The 23,488-nt window shown below is 44.4% G+C and overlaps 1 protein-coding gene, 1 long non-coding RNA gene and 1 pseudogene across 2 annotated transcripts; 2 read left to right on the forward strand and 1 right to left on the reverse strand.

Moving 5' to 3' along the window:
* The first annotated feature begins 3,250 nt into the window (after positions 1 to 3,250).
* Positions 3,251 to 4,546, forward strand: LOC125522199 (peroxidase 1). Its single transcript, XM_048687285.2, has 2 exons — positions 3,251 to 3,568; positions 3,647 to 4,546. The coding sequence occupies exons 1-2, from the start codon at positions 3,359 to 3,361 to the stop codon at positions 4,415 to 4,417; spliced, it is 981 nt and encodes a 326-aa protein (XP_048543242.2). The 5' UTR covers positions 3,251 to 3,358; the 3' UTR covers positions 4,418 to 4,546.
* A 7,907-nt stretch (positions 4,547 to 12,453) lies between these two features.
* On the forward strand, positions 12,454 to 13,477 carry LOC147958821 (uncharacterized; annotated as a pseudogene).
* Positions 13,478 to 17,789: 4,312 nt separating this feature from the next.
* On the reverse strand, positions 17,790 to 20,652 carry LOC125523610 (uncharacterized). Its single transcript, XR_007290306.2, has 3 exons — positions 20,124 to 20,652; positions 19,492 to 19,634; positions 17,790 to 18,108 (listed from the first exon to the last, which is right to left on the reverse strand). It is a non-coding gene; the product is annotated as an uncharacterized LOC125523610 (long non-coding RNA).
* Positions 20,653 to 23,488: the final 2,836 nt, after the last annotated feature.

The following is a 23,488-nucleotide window of genomic DNA, read 5'->3' on the forward strand; positions in this document are numbered from 1 at the left end:
TCATCGACCGCTATCCAGCATGCATCTAGAGTATTAAGTTAAAAACAGAGTAACGCCTTAAGCAAGATGACATGATGTAGAGGGATAGTTTCATGCAATATGATAAAAAACCCCATCTTGTTATCCTTGATGGCAACGATACAATACGTGCCTTGCTACCCCTTCTGTCACTGGGAAAGGACATGGCAAGATTGAACCCAAAGCTAAGCACTTCTCCCATGGCAAGAAAAACCAATCTAGTAGGCCAAACCAAACTGATAATTCGAAGAGACTTGCAAAGATAACCAATCATACATAAAAGAATTCAGAGAAGATTCAAATATTATTCATAGATAGACTTGATCATAAACCCACAATTCATCGGTCTCAACAAACACACCGCAAAAAAAAGATTACATCGAATAGATCTCCACAAGAGAGGGGGAGAACATTGTATTGAGATCCAAAAAGAGAGAATAAGCCATCTAGCTACTAGCTATGGACCCGTAGGTCTAAAGTAAACTACTCACACTTCATAGGAGAGGCTTGGATGATGATGTAGAAGCCCTCCGTGATCGATGCCCCCTCCGGCGGAGCTCCGGAACAGGCCCCAAGATGGGATCTCGTGGATACAGAAAGTTGCAGCGGTAGAATTAGGTTTTTGGCTCCGTCCCTGATCGTTTGGGGGTGTGTAGGTATATATAGGAGGAAGGAGTACGTCGGTGGAGCTTCGAGGGGCCCATGAGGCAGGGCCCCCCCCCCTCGTGACCACCTCGTGGCTTTCTTGACGGGGGGTCCAAGTCTCCCGGGTCTTATCTGATGAGAAAATCACGTTTCCGGAGATTTTATTCCATTTGGACTCTGTTTGATATTCTGTTTCTCCAAAACACTGAAATAGGCAAAAAAAATAGCAATTCTGGGCTGGGCCTCTGGTTAATAGGTTAGTCCCAAAAATAATAGAAAAGTGGAAAATAAAGCCCAATATAGTCCAAAACAGTAGATAATATAGCATGGAGCAATCAAAAATTATAGATACGTTGGAGACGTATCAGACCCCAATCCCCCTCGCGCCCGTAGGAGCCAGATCTGAAGCCTTGGCCATGGCCACCACCATAGCCTTGCCCGTAGCCGCCACCTTGACCTTGCTCGAAGTCGCCGCCGCCATCTTCCCGGCCCGTCGCCCTGGCCCTCTACTCGCGCTTCGCCTGCTCCCGCAATGCCTTCTCACGCCGTCGGTCTGCCTCAGGAACCAGAGCCTCCATCGGCCGCTTGTCCGCCCGCCTGTCACCCATGGCCGTCATCGCGGCGAAGGAGAGGGTGAGAGGGGAAGGAGGAGGAAGGGGGAGAGGGATCTAGCGAAAAGGCCGAAGCGCCGCACCTCGCTGGGGAGAGCCGGAAACCCTAGTGAGGGATCACGCGAGCCCCTGCGCAGCCATATAAAAGCGCGACCTCACGGGCTCCCGGGCCCCCCGCAAGGCAGGCCGGGGGAATGGGCCAGAGAAGGGCCAGGCCCAACACCGGCATCCGAGTACCCCCCAACTGCTGCAGGAGACCCCGCCATGGAGGGCATCTGGTCCACTGGGCCAACTGAGGCCGGCCCAGGCCCAACGGGCGACACCAGGCCCAGCCGACAGGGCAGGGGAGGTTCGACGCGCGTTAGTGCCAACCCTAGCGCATCTGCCATCTCCACCACCTCCGCCGCCGCCTCCACCACCGGATAAGACGAGGTGGGGAGCGTAGGCCACTCCTCTGGAGCCTCCACAGCCACGTCGGGGCCGGCCACTTGCACAGGCAAAGGAACCGCAGAGCAAGCCCCCGCGGGGCCGGAGCCGGGGACGACGGCGGCCGCCAGCACCGCAACCGCACGCGACCAGCCACCGCCCAGAGTGAAGCGCCTGCGATGGCCTCCCCGACCAGCGCAGCCCGCCCCCGCCACCTAGACAAAATCGCCCAGCGTCGCGCCCGCCGGAGGTGGAGCAAGCCGCGGCGAGGAGGTCCCATCCTCCTCGTCGGACTCGTCCTCCGCCAAGGCCCAGAAACTGCCTCCGCGCGCCTCCCGCACTGACCCAGAGGGTTTCACTAGGGAAGGGCACACCGGAGAGCCGCAGGGACCCCGCCGGACCTGAACCCAAGCACCAGCCGTGCCGAGGTCGCCGGGGAGGGCAAGGACGCCGCCCGCGTCGTCAGGCGCCGCACCCAACCGCTCGCTGTTTTCAAAACCCATCCTCTTTTCTGTATATAACTTTTCCTATGTGTGTGTGCTCCACCTCCCTGTTGCATCTTTGCTCATGACCGGGAACGATGGGAGGACCGCCGCCGGGCTAGGGACGACAAAAAGGAGCCTCGTCGTGGCCAGAGATGATGGAAAGGACAAAAAAAATAACAAAAAAGAACCGCCGGAATCTTGTTGGACTTTGGTGGCCGAAGGTCGGCGATGCTACGGGGTGTCGGCAGTGGCGCGTGGTGTCCGACAGAGGCAACAAGGGCAGCGCCGGAATGGATGTGGCCGAGCGGGGGAGAAAGGCGATCGAGGAGGAGGAAAAAAATTACTTCACGGATGGCCGGCCGAGTATAGTTGAGCGTCGGGGCGGCCATGGAGTAAAAGTTCTACTCCTCTAAAGGATATAAGGATCGCTTAGGTGCAGTTGAAACGAGCAAAACCGATTTTTTACTCCTCTAATTTTTTTTGACGGGTCGGTCAGAGATGCTCTAACCAAGTAACCATGCACTACCATCCCATTTCTGCCGCGAAAACTCATTCCTTGCAATGACACGCTAAGTGAGAACGCATTGTAGAGGGGGTGTAGTTGGCGTGCCTTGGCGTACGAAGTAGGAGCTTTCGACTTGAAGCAACAAGTCACCCATGGAAATTCTGTAGAGATATCATTAGATATACTGCCTGCCCAAACTAATCATCGTTCAGGCACATGGCGCCACAGAAGGTTATTCCCTTGGTGCATATTACATCCTCTGTCAGTTATCGGATAATTGCCCTCCCATCCGCTGAAACTCGTTCAGACACGTACAGATGATAGATTCATGGCATGTTACGCTGGACGCCAATCACGAACGATTGAACGGCCTCGGCGACATCTATTTTCTTCCCCTTTTTTCTGCATTGACTTGGCCGTTTAGCCGCGTCTGAATCAGTTGATAACTGAGGCGGTTGTAATGAGATGGTAGTTAGCACATGCCTGCGCACATAGAAAACAGGTTGGCATGCACCCAAGACTACGTAACCGGACGGCATATGTATAAATACAGGCATTGCCAGGGCATATTCACATCATCCGTCCATTCCCTCGACATAGATTGCTAGTACTGAAACATTCTTGTCCGTAATTGGAGCTTAGTTCGATCGTGCAATTGGTTAAGGTCCATGGCGGTCAGGTCTTTGCTGCTCCCTCTGGCCCTGCTGGCTCTCGCAGCTAGCTCGGCAGCCGTGGCTCAGCTGGAGATCGGCTTCTACACCAAGACATGCCCGGACGCCGAGAAGATCATCCGCGACGAGATGGCCAAGATCATCGCCGCCGCGCCCAGCCTCGCCGGCCCGCTTCTCCGCCTCCATTTCCACGACTGCTTCGTCAGGGTACGTAACTGGCCTAGCCTGTTCTGCTGCTATTGATCATGAAATGTATACTTACATGCAACGCAAATTAAATTGCAGGGTTGTGACGCCTCTGTCCTGCTCGAATCCACCGACGGCAACGTGGCGGAGAAGGACGCCAAGCCCAACAAAAGCCTGCGAGGATTCGGCTCCGTGGAGCGGGTGAAGGCCAAGCTCGAGGCCGCGTGCCCGGGTATCGTCTCCTGCGCCGACGTGCTCACCCTCATGTCCCGTGACGCTGTCGTGCTGGCTAAGGGCCCCTTCTGGCCGGTGGTCCTAGGCAGGCGAGACGGCAGGGTGTCCAGTGCCACGGAGGCTAGCAAAGATCTGCCCCCAGCCTCCGGCGACGTCCCTCTGCTCGCCAAGATCTTCGCCTCCAAGGGCCTCGACCTCAAGGACCTCGTCGTCCTCTCCGGCGCCCACACGCTCGGCACGGCGCACTGCTCGTCTTTTGCCGACCGGCTCTACAACAACACCGGCGAGAATGCCCTCGTCGACCAGTCTCTGGACAGCGAGTACGCCGACAAGCTGAGGCTCAAGTGCAAGAGCGTTGATGACCGCACCATGCTGTCTGAGATGGACCCCGGTAGCTTCAAGACCTTCGACACCAGTTACTACCGCCACGTCGCCAAGCGGAGGGGCCTCTTCCGCTCCGACGCGGCGCTCCTCTTCGACAACACCACCAGGGACTACGTCCAGCGCATCGCCACCGGCAAATTCGACGGCGAGTTCTTTAAGGACTTCAGCGCGTCCATGATCAAGATGGGCGACATCGGCGTGCTCACCGGAGCCGAGGGAGAGATCAGGAAGAAGTGCTACGCCCCCAACTAGCGTCCGCTAATTCTTAGTTGTTGTAAGTAAATGCACGAGATGGTGCATGCATCATCTGATATTATCGACTGTAGTGTGATGGATGTATTATTGTGAGTGGTATATAAAATAAATTATTTCTTCACCAAAGTCGATGGGTGCAGGCGTGCAGCTACATGCATGCTACGTAAATTAGCACGTAAATGCCTGTAATGGCCGTAGTGTTGAAGTGTCTTATTGTCTGACGGGATGTGGAGTTCCCGGAGGAAACATAATCCTGGAACTACAGGTTCCGGTTGCCTGATTGTTCGAGAACTTAGCTCTATGTGAATATTGAGTTTGCTAATTAACCATATTATTATTATTTTGATAAATGGTGTTTTTATTTGACTCATAATGTAGTATCAAGGGATACAATCATAATGAATACACATTCGGCCTCTGCATAATTAAGATGCACACAATCAACACGACACATACAATATGATCATGCCGGTAAAAAACAAAGTCATACAAGACCAAAACTATGCCTAGACGAAGAGAAAAATAAAATAAAAACAACAATTGACGAAATATAGCAGTGACCATCAGCGATAAAAACCACGTTAGCTCGATAAAAACCACGTTTCAGCGATAAGACGTCAGATATTTTTATTACCTAGAAATCTCTTCATCAGCTGGGTGGCAGATGTGGTACTAGCACGACAGTCTAAGTGGTGGAGCTAAGCCGGTAGGCAGTCAGGAAGAGTTGTCTGCCTTCGGTGGGGTGGCGTACAGGTATTGCAGTAATAAAAATTCTAAAACCTTTTTCCACCGAAGTGGCGTACAGGTATTGCAGTAATAAAAATTCTAAAACCTTTTTCCGGATGTGCTTTGGTTGGTATATCCGGAAAAAAGTTTTTATAACTTTTAATGGCACATTTTCTTATCAAGGATATAGCATAGCCAAACCAAAATCTAATCCTTATCAAAAAGCGAATGAAACCCCGCCCACCTGAAAAAGGGAATAATCCAAATTTAATTTCTAAGCACTAGTTTTTCTCTCGTAGCCTATGCATGCCGCTGTTGAATTGATCTTTATTCTATGCATGAGACTAAAATTAGGGCATCTCCAAGGGCAACCACCAAAAAACGCCTCGCATCCGTTCGCGGACACGGATGCGTGAGGTCGACATCCAACCGTAGCCACATACATCTGGCCTTTCGGAGTTTTTTCCTAGTCCGCACGATCAAATAGCCGCATGCAAATGGCACAGAAGTTCAAATAGCCGCACGCAAAGGGCACAGAAGTTCACATAGCCGCATGCAGCACTAGTTCAAATTTTAAAAAGTTCAAATACTTTACATCCCAACATTGTAATCCCCTTTCACCGCCCACTGATGCTCAATCAGATCTTCCTTGAGCTACTCGTGAGTTAGTCGATGCAAAATTTATTGATGCATTTGAATAAACTCCTCAAATGTGGTCAGATTCTGGTCCGAAAGTTGGATAGAATCACCCATGTTCTCAAATTCCAGAGTTGCGGCAGCATCGCCACCCTCATCCTCGACGATCATGTTGCGCATCTGAAAACGCTAGTGAAAATGATCGGCGATTAGTGGATCAGGGGCAACCTAGTCGGCCATCAGTGTCAAATGCCCGCGCGCCCTATTGCGGTTGAGCACTCGATGACCCTTAATCGAGCCCTTTATGATCCTTCGCACGCTCCGCGTTTTCAAGGATCGCTTGCATCATCGCGGTCTCATCGGAGTACTCCTCGTCCGATGAGCCGTCGGAGGACTCAACATACTGCTCGTATATGTACTCCAAATCGGAATCCATTGCTGCAAACAAGAAGGACAACTATTTTCAGCTCTGGCGATTCATCGAACAGTTGTCGGGCATGGTAGAGGATGGTATCTGGCGGGCGGTCGGAGGACAGGGGGTTGAACGGAGACAGAGGAGAAGCAGCAGGGAGCCCTACTGGATCGCCGGAGGTGAGGAAGACGCAGATTTCCAGTAGGGTGTGGCGTTGTGGCCAGGGTGATGGAACGACGGCGATGGCAAGAGAGAAAGAAGGAAGGAGAGAAAATGGGAAGGATGGAGTCACAGTGTCAGGCCGGGAAGGGTTTTTGGGTGGGCCTGGGGTGTCGGATTCGTATGTTTCGCATGTCGGGACTCCCACCAAGCTCCCACACTTTTGTCTTTATTTTGCGGAAGAAATTGCATCCAGACCATCCCACGGACCGATATAGATCAGCTTTGGATGGCTCTTGATGTGTCCTTAGTCTAAGGCATATGGTCTTTGTCCGTCGTTAAACAACGCCAGCACTAGGCTATGGGGTTACCGGATAAGATCTAAAAGAATCTGGGTTAATGAGATCCCAAGGCAAGGAAACCCTAATGAAACGACGCTTAGCGAACACGGCCCGGGAAACCCGCCTTACCGGAGCACGACCACAAGAAATTAAGCGTCAAACGATCGAGATGTCGCGGTGGCTTAGCAACGGTGCAAAGTAGTTGTAGTCCGTGAAGGTGCATGACCGAAACAAACAAATTGAATTGTTCGTCGATCGATTGTCCGACTTACCGGCCGTCCTCATCACCCCTTATCATTAGCCGCTGGCCGCAGCAACATGCATGCATGAGTCGGCCAGATTAGGTTTAGCTAGCTAATAAGCCCACATGCATATTTGACTTGCATGCTATTGGATATACAAGATCCAATAATTTGCGTGCACTCCGATTCAATGAGTAAGGCTCGCTTGCACATTTTTTTTCCACAAATGAATGAATATATGACGTTTGAGAGCCGGAGAAAATAGAAGTTAACATTTTATGAGTAAAAATTGGCAATAAACTTATTGGCTAATGACAAGGGGGAAGTTTGTCAAAGATATCAACACAGGGATCTAGTTTGAAATGTATCGACACGAGAAACACAATGATTGAAACAATTCATAATTTGAACGTTCGGTTCAAAAGATATTTCAATTAAAACTTGGATCTCTAAAGAAACCATGTAACTAGCTTCCTCCCACCACCACCACTTCCCATCCCAAAAATGATACACCTACGGAAGCTTTATATCTAAACCTACATAATTCCCTTCCTTACTAACTAAACTGCACCCCCCCCCCCCCACCCCACCCCATCCCCTCCGGAAAAAAATTATATGAGACCAGATCTCACGGTTAGCAGGTGAGACCCGTCCTGATGGATGATACGTGGCATTCACAAATCACAAAGCATCTCCCACCCCCAGATGCTTTGTGATTTGTGAATGTCGCGTGTCATTCATCAGGATGGGTCTCGCGTGAGACCTGGTCTCATAGAATCCCCCCCCCCCTGAATTTTAGGATGGACCCGTGCTCCCAACTAATACCAATAAAAACCTGCCAACTCATTACATAAGCATTCTTTTCGTATGTCGCTACGTAGGTGTACCAAAATCTCCCAAGGCTCTCTGGTGCTGACAAGTGGCGCACATGCATTGCAACACGTGTTGCCACCAGAGATACTTGGGAGTAAGGCCATCTCTCACGACATCCCTCGATGGACACCCCCTACTTTCACGGACACCACTGCTTGTCTGCCGCGAGAGGGGGTATCTAGCAGTGTCCCTCCCCCCCCCCCCACACACACACACACACAAAATTCCTACTTGTGTGCCCCCTCTTTTTTTTCTAACTCAAATTTCATCAATTTGCAATAGTCAACAACAATTTCCAAATAATTTGGTAAGTTGTGTGTGACAAACAATTCAAATAAATTTTATAGTTCTGATTCAACAATTTGCAACAATAAACAACATAAATCAATGCTCATCACCATTTGCAAAGCACACATAGATGTTGCTATGCATACCGCAAAACCACATCACCGCGTCGTCATCCAAGTTGGCGATGTTGACGAGCAGGTCCTTGGACTCCTCGGAGAACATCTCAACTCTCAAGTGCAAGCATCTTCTCCTTGGTTTCAACATTCTTTGCTTGTATCTCCATGAATCCTTTGAACCTCTCATCCTTCTTTTCTTCCTTGGATTCATCTCTTTTGGTACTTGCCACCTCTTTTTGGCTATGATGTCCTCCACTTATCTGACATTTGGATCGCCACCCTATTGTGCTTTGCCATCTCATTCTCCCACTTCCTCCCCTCGACCTTGGCACACAAGTTGCCGGTGTAAACCCCCCCCCCCCCCCCCCCATGCATGACTCGGCCAGCTTAGGTTTAGCTAGCTAATAAGCCCACATGCATATTTGACTTGCATGCTATTGGATATACAAGATCCAATAATTTGCGTGCACTCCGATTCAATGAGTAAGGCTCACTTGCACATTTTTTTTCACAAATGAATGAATATATGACGTTTGAGAGACGGAGAAAATAAAAGTTAACATTTTGTGAGTAAAAATTGGCAATAAACTTATTGGCTAATGACAAGGGGGAAGTTTGTCGAAGATATCAACACAGGGATCTAGTTTGAAATGTATCGACACGAGGAACACATTGATTGAAACAATTCATAATTTGAACGTTCGGTTCAAAAGATATTTCAATTAAAACTTGGATCTCTAAAGAAACCATGTAACTAGCTTCCTCCCACCACCACCACTCCCCACCCCAAAAATGATACACCTACGAAAGCTTTATACGTAAACCTACATAATTCCCTTCCTTACTAACTAAACTGCACCCCCCCCCACCCCACCCCCTCCGAAAAAAAATTGTATGAGACCAGGTCTCACGGTTAGCAGGTGAGACCCGTCCTGATGGATGACACGTGGCATTCACAAATCACAAAGCATCTCCCACCCCCAGATGCTTTGTGATTTGTGAATGCCGCGTGTCATTCATCAGGATCGGTCTCGCGTGAGACCTGGTCTCATAGAATTCTTCCCCCCCACCCCCCCCCGAATTTTAGGATGGACCCGTGCTCCCAACTAATACCAATAAAAACCTGCCAACTCATTACGTAAGCATTCTTTTCGTATGTCGCTACGTAGGTGTACCAAAATCTCCCAAGGCTCTCTGGTGCTGACAAGTGGCGCACATGCATAGCAACACGTGTTGCCACCAGAGATACTTGGGAGTAAGGCCATCTCTCACGACATCCCTCGATGGACACCCCCTACTTTCACGGACACCACTGCTTGTCTGCCGCGAGAGGGGGTATCTAGCAGTGTCCCCCCCCCCCACACACACACACAAAATTCCTACTTGTGTGCCCCCTCTTTTTTTTCTAACTCAAATTTCATCAATTTGCAATAGTCAACAACAATTTCCAAATAATTTGGTAAGTTGTGTGTGACAAACAATTCAAATAAAGTTTATAGTTTTGATTCAACAATTTGCAACAATAAACAACATAAATCAATGCTCATCACCATTTGCAAAGCACACATAGATGTTGCTATGCATACCGCAAAACCACATCACCGCATCGTCATCCAAGTTGGCGATGTTGACGAGCAGGTCCTTGGACTCCTCAGAGAACATCTCAACTCTCAAGTGCAAGCATCTTCTCCTTGGTTTCAACATTCTTTGCTTGTATCTCCATGAATCTTTTGAACCTCTCATCCTTCTTTTCTTCCTTGGGTTCATCTCTTTTGGCACTTGCCACCTCTTTTTGGCTATGATGTCCTCCACTTATCTGACATTTGGATCGCCACCCTATTGTGCTTTGCCATCTCATTCTCCCACTTCCTCCCCTCGACCTTGGCACACAAGTTGCCGGTGTAACCCCCCCCCCCCCCCCCTCCAACTCAAATTCCACATCCACTCATTCATCTGCATCCACTTGGAAGCTTGATCCACCTTTGGCTAGGAGCGAAGCCAGGATAAAAGGTCACTGGGATCAACACGAACAAGCAACACTAAAATATCCCCTCAAAAACAAAGTAGCAATAATATATGACTATAAAATGTGTAGCTTGTGATTATGATGAGATGTGACTAAAAAATTACACATGACATTTCGATGCGATGTGACTTGAGGCCTAATCTAAATTGTGTAATCGATGTGATTAGGTTACCCACACAGACCTTCGAGCAATTATTAAAAAATCAACACGTCGAACAAACCCTAAGATAATATGAATTTTAATCATAATAGAATAGCAATTAGATGAAGAAGTTGGATTTAGTGTCACTTACGGATGGAATCTCCAGAACGCATCTTGAATTTTTTTTATAGAGGGGGGAGTGGAGATTGGGAGCTGTCAGGCGGCGGAGGTTCAGGCGAACGCAAGAGCAACGAGTGCATCAAGCCGTGAATGAGTCAGCGAGGCAATGAGGAACGAGCAATCCTTTTCCTTTCTTTTTGTTAGGAATAAAATATCTTTAGATTTAGAGTAATTAGGAAATTAGCATATTCCTTAGAATATTCTATCTAGCAGTTAGAATATTGGCTTTGTCCATACGCTGTGTCTCTCTAACCATCGTCGTGCCTTTTCTAAACGACGCGACTATTGTAACAGACATGTACTTGCAACTGTTCAGGTCATATAAAAGCCTACAGTCATTATCAATGAAATCACTCTTTCACTTCATTTCTCTATACTCTCTTCACGTTATCAAGCACTGTTCTGACTAGAGCAAATAGGCTACAGGAGAGAACGGAGAAGAAAGGTGAGAAACTGATGATTTTCTTGCCGGATGTTGCTTGTTCCTTCGCTTTGTGGCCAGAGAGCACCGGCACTCTCGTTTTCCTCGCCGGAATTTCGCTCTCGCTGCTACTCGCCGATGGAACTCCGACGGTCGCCGGGCATTAAGCCTTCGGTGTCACGGTCGTCCGGACAGAAACGACGGCCTCCACCGCCGCCTCCGCCACTGCGGAAACCTTTGGCTACCCCGACGCCGCCTGGCGCCCGCCGCCGCCTTCGCAGCAACCGCTGGGTGCAGCGCCGCAACTACCCTGGAGCCCCTGGACCAAGTATCAGGGCCGCTGCCGCGCCGGAAACTTCCGCAGTGCCGAACGCAGAATGAGGCCTCTTCCTCCAACTTCAGCGCGGACGCCGACAACTAGTGCCGCTGCCTCCTGAATCCGCCGTTCGGCCTATGGAGTGGCTGCTGGGCGGACCCAGCGCCGGATGGCTCATCTACGACCAGAGCGCGAGTTCGACGACGAGCCCGTGCACGACTCCGGCAGCGTGGAACTCGCGGTCGCGGCACACCTTTCGCCGGTATACTACTGCCTGCGCCATGGTTTCGAGCCGTGCCCACAGTCCCCGGCTCTCCTCAGCCTCACCAACCGCTTGGGAGAACTGCGCCCCGACGACCCTTCCGAGGGGACGAGCCAACGCTGAAGTCGCTGGTGACCACGGACCCACGGTGCCGGCATGAAGCATGAAGGGGCGATAGGAAAATAAGGGGAGGCGGCGCTCGTACAGGCCTAAACCTTATCCACTGCTCCTCGTTCCCCTTTTGACCTGCTGGTCCAAGCGGTGCCGACACAGGCTTGTGGGCCAAAAGGCCTTACGTGCCATGCTAATGTTAAATAAATAACATGCTGATTTAATTAGGTGATTTAGCAGTAGTCCGATATTTCTGGGAAGCTGCAGATCTGCCACTCTATCTGTACTTAGTGTGCTTTAAATTAATGTCTAGCACCTCCAGTTCGTACTATGCTTAGTTCGACAATGTATTCTATTGTACATATATATTCTATAGACCTTATGTCTATTAAAAATTGAAATATGACATGTTATATATTTGCCTTTAGCATATTATGACATGTTATTTGGTACAACAATTTTATTTTGCATTTGAAAAAATAATTTATACTTGCAATATTATCTCATTAATATGAGATAAAAAGGCCAAATAAAATATGTGATTATCTTGAATTATATTTGTGCAATCACACAGTAATGGCATCTCTACTGTATATTACAGTTTGCCTATTACTCAGAGGCATTTTTTATGCCCCCATAGTGCTCTTCCAAATATATCAAAATTCGATGATATACACATATATGGCTTACAAATTATAAGTGTTCCTCTAGAACATATCCTCTAGAACATATTTGTTGTTTACCAAAATAAATTTTACTATCAAGTAAAATTAATCAAATGCATGATCATACATGCAGGAAATATGGCTGACATCAATAAGAAAGAATTCCAAGAACTACAAATAGATGGAAGTAACTATCTATCATGGGCCATGGATATGAAAATATTCTTAAGTGGACGTAGCCTCGGTCCTTGCATTGTCGCACCCCCTGAAAATGCTCCAGAAATACCTCAAGTGGTAAAGTATGCAGCATTGCACTACATAAGGCACCATCTCCATCCTGATTTAAAAACTGAATATTTGATGGAGGAGGATCCCTTAGCTTTATGGGACTCCCTCAAGGAGAGATATGACTAACAAAGAGCAGTAATGTTGCCGGAAGCCCAAAGAGAATGGTCTCTTATAAGGTTTCAGGACTTTAAGTCCGTTGCTGCATATAATTCTGTCGTGCATATAAAATTAACTCCAAACTAAGATTTTGCAATCAACAAGTTTCAGATGCAGACTTAATAGAGAAAACTTTATGCACATTCCATCCCTCGATGAGGATATTGCAACAGCAATATCGCCAACAGAAATACACAAAGTATTCGGAGCTCATATACACATTACTTCAGGCCGAGAAGCATGATGAACTTCTCATGAAGAATCATAATGCTCACCCAACGGGTGCCATGCCTATCCCTGAAGCACATGCTAATGCTCATTCTAATAGTAAATTTGGAAACCGTAAAAGGAACTTCCAGAAATTCAAGGGAAAATGGAAAAAGAACAACGGTCAAACTAAGGGGAAAGATCATTTCAAGAAACATGATCATAATGATAGCTCTCCAACTTGTCAACGGTGTGGATGCATGAATCATCGTACTAATCAATGCCGAATTCCCAAGCACCTTGTGGATCTATACATGAAGTATGGAGAAAAATGCGAACAAGTTCATGGAAAGAAAACGCCATTCAAGATAACCCTCAAGCTGGTCCTTCTCAAAGCACTATTGAAGTATTCAAGCCGAAGGACGATATCATCCTCGATGAAGACATGCTTGTGGATTACACCCAAGATGTTTCTGGAGACCTCACTTAATCTCCGTAAATAAGTTGATGTCATTTAGCTATTTCAATACTACAAAATGTTATATACTGTATAACAACAAGTAGAATAAAGTCTTTCAGACTACATATATTATATTATGTGAATCAGACATAATATTGTAATGTATTTATATTTGAATTTTTAATATAAATACCTTGTATGTAATTTTATGAATATATGAATAAGATAGGATTTATTCTAAAATGCTCTCTTTCTATCTATAGAACTTTTACGGGAAAAATCCGATGGAATAAGAGTTAAGTTTAGTGGATAGTGCTACCACTAATACAATTTTAAGGGAAATAACATACTTCTAAACTCTTACAGAGAAAAAGCAATTATTGGTTCAAGAAGAGCCACTTTCACACTCCCTATGGGTACTACTATCGTAATTCGGAATGCACTCTTGTATCCTGAATCTACTCGTACCCTTATAAGTTTCAAATATATCCGATCTAACAATTTCCATCTAAAACATTAGAGGTGGATAAGACAGAATTTTTGCTTTTAACAAAAAGCAACGGATATGAGGAACAAACTCTTGAAAAATTCCCTTTATTCTCATCCGAATTAAACTTTACATACATCAAACCCATACCTTACGTTGCGTATAAAATAATTTTTCAAAGTCTTGATAAATTCAAGACTTGACATGATCACCTTGGTGACCCCAAAATTGGGATGATATGAAAGATTAATGAACATTTTGTTGGTCACAATTAAAAGCTGCAAAAATTCTCAAGTAGATTTTATGTGCACCACATATGCCATGAGAAAATTGATTTTTAGGACACTCTCATCTTAAAATTCAGAAAGTAGCCACTTAAATTTCTTGAACACATCGAAGAATATATATGTGGACTACTCAACCATTTCTGGGACATTTATTCATGGTATCAATAGACATCTAAAAAATGATCTTATGTGAGTCTCTAACCTCCACAAAATCATGAGTTCCTAAATTAATTGCTCAAATTATCAAATTAAGAGCAAATTATCCTACCATATGGATTATACCCATTTGAATGATGTTTTCACGAGCATGTATGATTTTTACTAAGTACCTCATGTACATACCCAAAATGGTGCAGCTAAATTCTTTATCAAAAGAATAAAACTAATAATGTGACCAGTTCTATAGAATTTTAATATGCCAACATCTTGTTGGAAACATGCGGTCTTACACACCGCAGATCTATTCTAGATCATAGCAACTGCATATCATATTGCTTCCCCTTGCAGTAAGTACGTGGAAATCAAACAAGTATTTCTCATCTGCAATAATTCGATTATATACCGATATCACCACTCCATCGTACATGGGCCCTCACATAAATTTGGGATCCATGTGAGGTATAACTATTTATTTATCCGTCAATCATAAATATTTTAAACTCCCATCAAGAGAATTAGTTATTGCCCTTACGCTGATTACATTTAAAATAAGGGCATTTTCGGCATTAGGGGGAGATTCGTACCACAAATAATGCCAAGAAATTAGAAATGTCATAGACATTCAGTCCTCATATTCACGTACTTCAAAATGTGAACCTAAAGTTCAATCATATATATTTGCAACAGTTTGCAAATCTGCCAAATACATTTACTTATGACAAAGACGTCATCAAATCACATTATGCATGCAAGCAATGTGCCATACAAAGTGGAAGTACCTCATACAACCACTATTCTCCCCAAATGAGAGCTAAAGGGGGAGAAACATGGTCACATGAGAAATGACTTCTCATATGCATCCGCGGAAAAAAGAGGAAATTATATCCTCAACTAGTAAATGTAGTTCGACCTCAAGTTGAATAACACATAACGGATGCTCATCATCCAAACCCAACATAAATGTGCACACAAGTTGAATTGTTGGGACATCGAAACACCTTGACTCCATTCTTATGGGAAATCACGAGGAGTTAAAAGATGTAAATATTATTTCCACAAATTCTATTGATTCAACAAAATCATATAACATAAGACTACATATGTCGACATATATTTGTTCTTAAATTGCTAAAACCTTTAGGGCCCCGAACCAAAGTCCATGGCAGAATGCCTAATGCATTCATATATTGGTTCAACTAGAAGGAAGCAATTAAATAAGAATAGCACTCGCTTAACAAAAGAGATGTATTTATCACGGTAATACATTCTCCTCATAATTATCTTCCTTTTCGGAAGACAAATGAATTTTATTTCATAACAAAAACAATGAAGTGATGAAAAGCGATGCTTGTAGCATAAGGGTTCATGCAGAGACCTGACATCAATTATGATGTAACGTACCCTCTTGGTATAGGTGGAATTACGTTTCGATATTAAAATTATTGGCAGTTACAAATAAACCATCCATGCAGTTAATAGACTCAGTGATTACATACTCATATGGATCACCCAATTTAGACATCTATATATAAGTCCATTAAAGGCTTGAAAGTCTGAACTTATGAACAAATCGCAACATATATTGTGTAAAACATCAAAAGTCACTCCATGACTAAAAATAGTCGAAATATTGTGTGGTAAAATCGACTACGAGATCCTTCTTTAAAAAGATTACTCACATAATGATTGCTTGAAGACATGTAGTTATTAACAAAATCCTCGCTGGATTCTACATGACCTATGTATATACCAGTGATTTTCATCCTCAAAGTATATACCATATATGAAAGGTGCTCGCAATCATATCAAGACGGAAAGTTGGATGAAACCAAATATTATTCAAGTTCATAACTTGAACTTATTCCCTCAGGAATACTCATCTATCAGCCCTCTTATATTCAGAAAATTTTAGAAAAACTCAACATGGATAAATCATATCCATCCAAAACACCCATGGTCGCCCGATCCCTTGATATGAATAAGGATCCTTTTAGACCTAGGGATGGCAACGAGGAGGTATTGGGACTTGAGTTTCCATACCTCAGTGCCATAGGAGCACTAATGTAACTTGCAAACTCTACTAGACCAGACATTGCCTTTGCGGTGGAACAAACAGGGTTTGTATTTTTACATGATGGAACTGCTATTTCATGGAAGTCAACAAAACAGACATTGGTAGCAACTTCCACTAATCACTCTGAAATAATTGCATTATTTGAAGCCTCGCGAGAATGTGTATGGCTTCGCAGAGTGATAAATCATATTCAGACATCATGTGGAATCGAATCATTAGAATTACCTACCATTATCTATGAAGATAATGCCGCATGTGTTACCCAAATGCATATGGGATATATTAAAAGTAATATCACAAAACATATCTCCCCAAAACTATTTTTCATCATCAATTACAGAAAGATGGAAAAGTTAATCTTTTGCAAATAAAATCTTGTGACAATCTTGCTGATTTGTTCACTAAGTGTTTACCAGCAACATCATTTCAAAAGTGTATTCATGGGATTGGTATGAGACGACTACGAAATTTGCAAAGCCCAGGGGGAGAAAACTCCTAGAACTAAAACTTATTTATTATCATCCCCTGATGATAAATATATTTTTCCTTATGAGTTTTTCCAACGGATTTTCTCATACAGGTTTGAATGATATAATAAATTATCCTGACAGTATATATTCGAATTCTATTTGTTTTCCTTATATTTTTCACAGGATTTTTTGGAAAACATAGACAATATAAGATCAAGGATTCTCGAAGTTACAAGATCAAGACAATCAAGAAAATGCAAGATTTTTCAGCACTCAAGACAATGAAGATTATTGACAGCGTTGTCCAAGGGGGAGTGTTAGGAATAAAATATCTTTAGATTTAGAGTAATTAGGAAATTAGCATATTCCTTAGAATATTCTATCTAGCAGTTAGAATATTGGCTTTGTCCATTCGTTGTGTCTCTCTAACCATCGTCGTGCCTTTTCTAAACGACGCGACTATTGTAACAGACATGTACTTGCGACTGTTCAGGTCATATAAAAGCCTACAGTCATTATCAATGAAATCACTCTTTCACTTCATTTCTCTATACTCTCTTCACTTTTGATCAACACAAGCGATCCTTTTCCTAGGATCGAATTGGTCCATTCCTTTTTTTGAGGCGCTGGACTCATGGGATCGATCCACATCGGACGGGGATTGCCTGCTCCCATCCCGTGCTCCCATCCATACTCCCGAAACGTTAAATTTGCATCGAACGGCTGGCCACAATTTTCCTTCCTCACGTCCCTTTTCTGGCCCCAAAAAGGGGGAAACGACCACGTATTCCGTATTTTACTCTCCCGCAGGTAATACTCACGATTGATTCTGGACGGAAAAGGCCCGCAAAAACAAATCTGGAGGGAATATGTCCGCCAATCTCACTTCTGCGCGCCAAAAAGGACGCCCATCCCATAAAACAGAGGTATCTTAAATCACAGGCAGAAGAAAAATTGCAATCGCAGCTGATCGCCATGAATTAATTTCTGGGAGAACGTTAATTGTGCAAACATCAAGCGGACTGGGGCTCTATTATCCCCTATGTCTTCTTCTTCGAGCACTGACTATGGGAACCATCAACAAGACAATGGATCTGAAGGATCAAAAGTAAGAAATCTGACTCATATTCCTCTTGATCTCTTTTCGTTGTTCCCGCCCTTCTTGTTGAATTGGTTGTTTTTCCCTGCTGACAAACAAATCAACCGATCATGATTGTATAAGATCTATTCAAATCCAATTGAAACTACTGTACAATCATCTAGACACACTGGGAATAGCTGTTTTGCACAACTTAGTTTGTTAGGTGATTCATGTAATTTTGGCTATACATATACAAGAATCTGGTAGTTATTCACGGCGTACTACATGTAAAAAAAACAGATGTCTAATTGTTCTTTATCCATAATCTATATTAGTCTAAAAAAATACATTATGTCCATTTCCAATAGATTTACATTCAGACTGTTGTAGAATAATTTAGTTTGCATTTAGTATTCCAGTAGTGCAGCCTTCTAGACAGGACATGTCATATGATTATGAGGATTAAAGAGTTACAGTACAATTTTGGAACATCAATCTGGTTGAGAACCTTGTTTCATATATCTAACTTTCAAGCATATGCATATGAACTAATGTGAATACTGATTCATATAGGATGTGCATGAAACTGCTCCTAGCAATGCAACAGATTACATTAATGAAAGGGTACCAAAGCTTGGCATGCAATTTTTATCTGAAGAGGAAGCTTACTCCTTTTATAACAATTATGCAAAAGCCATTGATTTTAGCATCCGAAGATAAGAGAGAGTATTTTTTTAGTTTTGGTTATATTACTTTTGGATCACTAAGATACTTATTTTAATTGACAGGATTCCGCGCAGAAGATAAGAGAGAGGATTCTTTCAGTTACAGTAGGCCCGAAATACGATGTGGATGTAAAGCCCATATGAAAATAAGTCTCAAAAACAGATTATATTATGTGTAAGAATTTGAGGCTGCACGTAATCATAATCGTGCTACTGGAGATATGGGCTTATACTTAAGATCCCAGTGCTACTGGAGACATGACCTTATACTTAAGACATGGCCTTAACCTCCCTGGAAGTGCATAGGTTGGAGATATTACAAGAGGTATACAACTTGGAGAACAAGAGATAGAAGTAGTTACAGGAGATAAGATTACATCTGAACCGAACCAACCATCTATCCTAGATCCTACGCCCAAGTCTTGGACTCTCCATACGTGACACAATATATATTGTGTTTAACACCAACAACAGACTCCTATGATGATGCCAGGACAGAATCTATCGCTCTTCCAAGAACATATAATCTTACCATTGGCACCTCTACCCCTACGAGGATGCCAGGACAAGATCTACCAATCTTCGAACAGAAGCCTACTTAATCGATGTTATAGAGTTTTATCTCATGTATTTGCTTGCAATTCTATTAGAAACTATGAGTAAACGACCATGGATTGAAGGATACTATCGACATCATGTATTTGCTTGTTTTTCATCAGGTACACACTGTAATACGAACAAAACAGGTTTTTCTGCCTAACCTGACAAGCAACCCAGTAGTTGATCGCTGCAGTAATGAAGCGCCACTGTCACCTAGATGAATATCAACCCAATCATATGACTTTGCATGCAAACCAAGTAAGGAGTAATTTGTTCACTTCATTGAACCTCTTCTGGCCTCGTCCTGTATCCAAACATCACCACCAGCAGCTAATCAAATTTCAGTTCAATCAATCAGTACACATCATCATTAGCATTTCCTGCACCTTTCCAAGTCTGAATCCACTGCATTTCAACTATGCTTTCTTTTTGTTGATCCTAAAATTAAATATCTTTTTAGAAAAAATCAAACTGAGCACCTTCAGTTCGTACAGAACAGAACAATGATACAAAAATATTGTCAACTTAAACACAGCTAGCTAGGTATAAAGGACATGTAGAAACTAATTTCGATCTACAATTTTACGCAACAAAATTTGAGCTTTTAAGAAATCTCTGTATAGACCAAATTAATTTGCAATATCCCCTTGTGCTTGTGTGCTCAAATAACAGTAGCTACATACAGTACAATAAGCTCAGATGAGACACTAAAGGGCCAACAAATCAGGCGAGACATCTGAATTCTACAGAAAAATAGTACAGAGGAGCAAGGGAGGGAGCGGGGCAAGGCAACCTCGGCAGGCACGGGAACGGTGCAGGGGTTCCGGAGACGACGCCACACGCCTGGAAGAGCCGCTGGATGGGGGACACCCTTCTCGCTCGCCGCGGCTGACGCCCAGCCGCCGCCGCCGCCATCTCCACTGTCAACACCTCAATTATCCCCGCCCGAGCTCCACCATCACCGTCCCCATCACAGGCAACTCCAAGCCTCGATCTTTGACGCGAAAACGAACAAGGAGGCGGAGGCTGTCTTGCAGTAGGAGAGGGCCGACATCCCGGACGGGAGCGGCGCCACCGCTCTGATGAGACAAGCAGCGGGCAAAATCTTGAAGCCAACTCGCTTACCGTGCCCCTCCTTCACGCCGACGGACGGCTGCAGCCTGCAGCGACGGGAACAGAACGAGATCGAGGGGAGCGCTAGCTGGTTCACTGGATCTCTCCGCTGCCCACGGCCGGCTGTCGGAAGGTAAAGCGAAAGGGGAAGGAGGGGAATACGTATTGGGGACAGGGAAATACGAGAGCTCGGCGAGTTTTTTTGGGCCAAAAAAGGGTCGTTCGATGCAAATTTAACGTTTCGGGAGTACGGATGGGAGCGGGACGGGAGCAGGCAAGCCTCGTCCATCGACATCGACAGTGGCTAGTGGGCCTGCGTATTGTTTGGTTGGTTGCCTACTGCCATGTGGCTATTAGGGTATTTTTTGGACTGGGGTCATTTTTTCACTATGCCATTTTTCTTATGGGTTGTATGTATGTAACAAGGTCTGGCCAGGTCATCAGGGTCAATTGACAACGGCCCAACAATGTAGCTTTGGCCCCTGGCTTTGACGTTGGCAATCTTGAGTGAATTGCCCAAGTCACTCCATTTACTTTGGGCATTCAACTTGATCCTGCAACGATGCATGGTAAACTCCTTGCCTTGGTTTGCTTGTACAATGTCGCCACCAAGTTAATTAGACTAGCAATGAATCACATGGTGAAAGAATTGCAACATAAATCATATGATCAACATTGTAGGAAGAAAAACATATGTGATAGAAACATCCACGCCACTTGATGCATGGTTACTGATATGTCACATGCATCATAATATTATTTTCATGGATTATTTGATGGCATACCACTTATGATTGATGGAGCTTTCACTCAAATCACTAACGATTCAAATGGTGTATAGTGGTTCATCTCATGATAGAACTCATGACCTCCAGTATGTAGCTACGTTTCCTTGGCACCAGCACAACTTCTGTCGTCGAGCTTTGTGGAGGGGGGGGGGGGGGGGGGGTCAGGGTCCACCGAACAGGTTTCAGTCGTCCGCGGAGGTGCCATTTTTTGGGGTGTCTGCTACCAGATGAGCTGTGACGACTCAATGAAGTTGTAGTGAGAGTTGAGGTCAACGGTTAACGAACCGGACTAGGAGGCCGTGAATGCGGGCTCCATCAGCACGACAACATTGCATGGTTAAGCCATCTTGTTGGTGTGGTGGAGGAGCTTTAGCTCACGCTGCCGCACCTGCAACTAGAGGTTTCTTATTGGTGTAGCGGGTTTGTGTTGTATACTATTTGATTTTCTCCCAATAATGGTCGTGGGTGTGGGCGATGGCACCTCAAGATATCAGATAGGGCGGATGGATCTGCGGATCTGGCAGATCCATTCAAGCAGCAGTTGTCCGGGTGGTGTTGTAGCAGCAGCAACCTTCGAAGTTTGTGGGTGGCGGAGGTTGTTAGTTGAGGTGGTGTTGAGGCAGTGGCGACATTTGAGGTGGCTGGGGCGACGGTATTTTGGTCCATGTGTGAGGAGAAGGCGGTGTGGGAGTGGTGGGATATTTTTATGGGGTCGGACTGTTTGACCAACGTGGCAGATAGTCCAGGCTCCCCTGCTCCTCCCCTTCCCCCCCTTTTTTAGGGGGTTAGACAGAGGGATATCATACAGTTTAGACTAAACTGTCCGAGATGAAATGGGAGCTTGGTAGATGTCATTTTTTATTCAAACATATGGGGGAGGAATGGAGTAGCCCATTGAAGATGTCCTAACCCTTGCAAAAGGTACTTCCTAAGGACATTACCTTAATGTAGACACATGATTTTCTATAGTACTGCTCCGTGTCATATGCATACACCACAACAGACAATTAACGCATACAACAGGTTGTTTATAATATGTCTATTTACTTTTGAGTATGAATTAGAGACGACATCCATACAATGCCAGAATCATCATTTGTAAATTGTTTGTAAACATATTACTGATTGTCTATAGATTTATAGCCAACCAATTTATCTTCCTACTTTCTATTTCTTTCCTCTACGTCACCATAATTTCTACTCCCTTCGTTTTTAAATATAAGTCTTTCTAGAGATTTCAACAAATGACTGCATACAAAGTAAAATAAGTGAATCTACACTCTAAAATATGTCTACATACATTCGTATATTATAATTCATTTAAAATGTTTTAAAAGATTTATATTTAAGAACGGAGGGAGTACATAACATCTCTGCGGCTGACTAGAAGCTGCCGTATACCTACTTTTCAAATAAATACTCGTTTTTAGTTGGGCTAGGCTTTGGGTGGAAAAGCTGAACTGAGTCAGATCTGGATGTCAGGTTTTTGGGGGAGCTCCTATTAGACGCACTCTGCATCAAATAGTCAATGTATCGCACACAGCATCCTGACTGGGCCAGCCCATTACCGACTCGACCGTTGTATTTTTTAAACAATTTTTGTGAACATTTTTTGAAAACACCAACTTTTTTTTCAATTTTTTCAATATTTTTTTAATACACAAGCATTATTTAAAAGCATAAACATTTTGAAAACGTGAACATTTTAAAAAATCGAATGAATTTTGAAATTTCCAAACATTTAAAAAAATGAGAGGCCAGAAAAAACGTAAAAGAAAACTGGAGACATCTAATATCTACACTATCTAATTGGGGCGGCCCATTCTTACTCGCTCGGTTAGGTTCCCTATGAGTTTGGTGGACTATTTGACGCAGAGAGCGTGAGAGCTCCTATACGGTGCGGAGAGCAGAGAACATAAACATTTTTAGTGGCACTCACGCGCGGAAACTTAGGGGTGTTTGTTTCCATGGACTTTTTGATGTAGGGACTAGAAAAAGTCTTTCTTATAGACTTTTTAACCAAATAGGAGGGACTACTATTTACTAAAAGTTGCTTTTTGCGACTAAATGAAGAAGACTCTCAAGGAGAGTCTTTTTTAGGACTTTTCCAACAATGCCCCTTCATGCGCCCATTGGCCCGCCACCCCATGGTGTTGCTTAATTGTTATTTTTCTATATACTAGGGGTAACATGGTCATTTAATAACCTCTAGAGAGGGACTAGGGACTTTTTAATCTCTGGAAACAAACAGGGAGAG

The sequence above is a fragment of the Triticum urartu genome, chromosome 7A, assembly GCF_056163025.1.
Source record: "Triticum urartu cultivar PI428250 chromosome 7A, HENAU_Tu73, whole genome shotgun sequence".
NCBI lineage: Eukaryota > Viridiplantae > Streptophyta > Magnoliopsida > Poales > Poaceae > Triticum > Triticum urartu.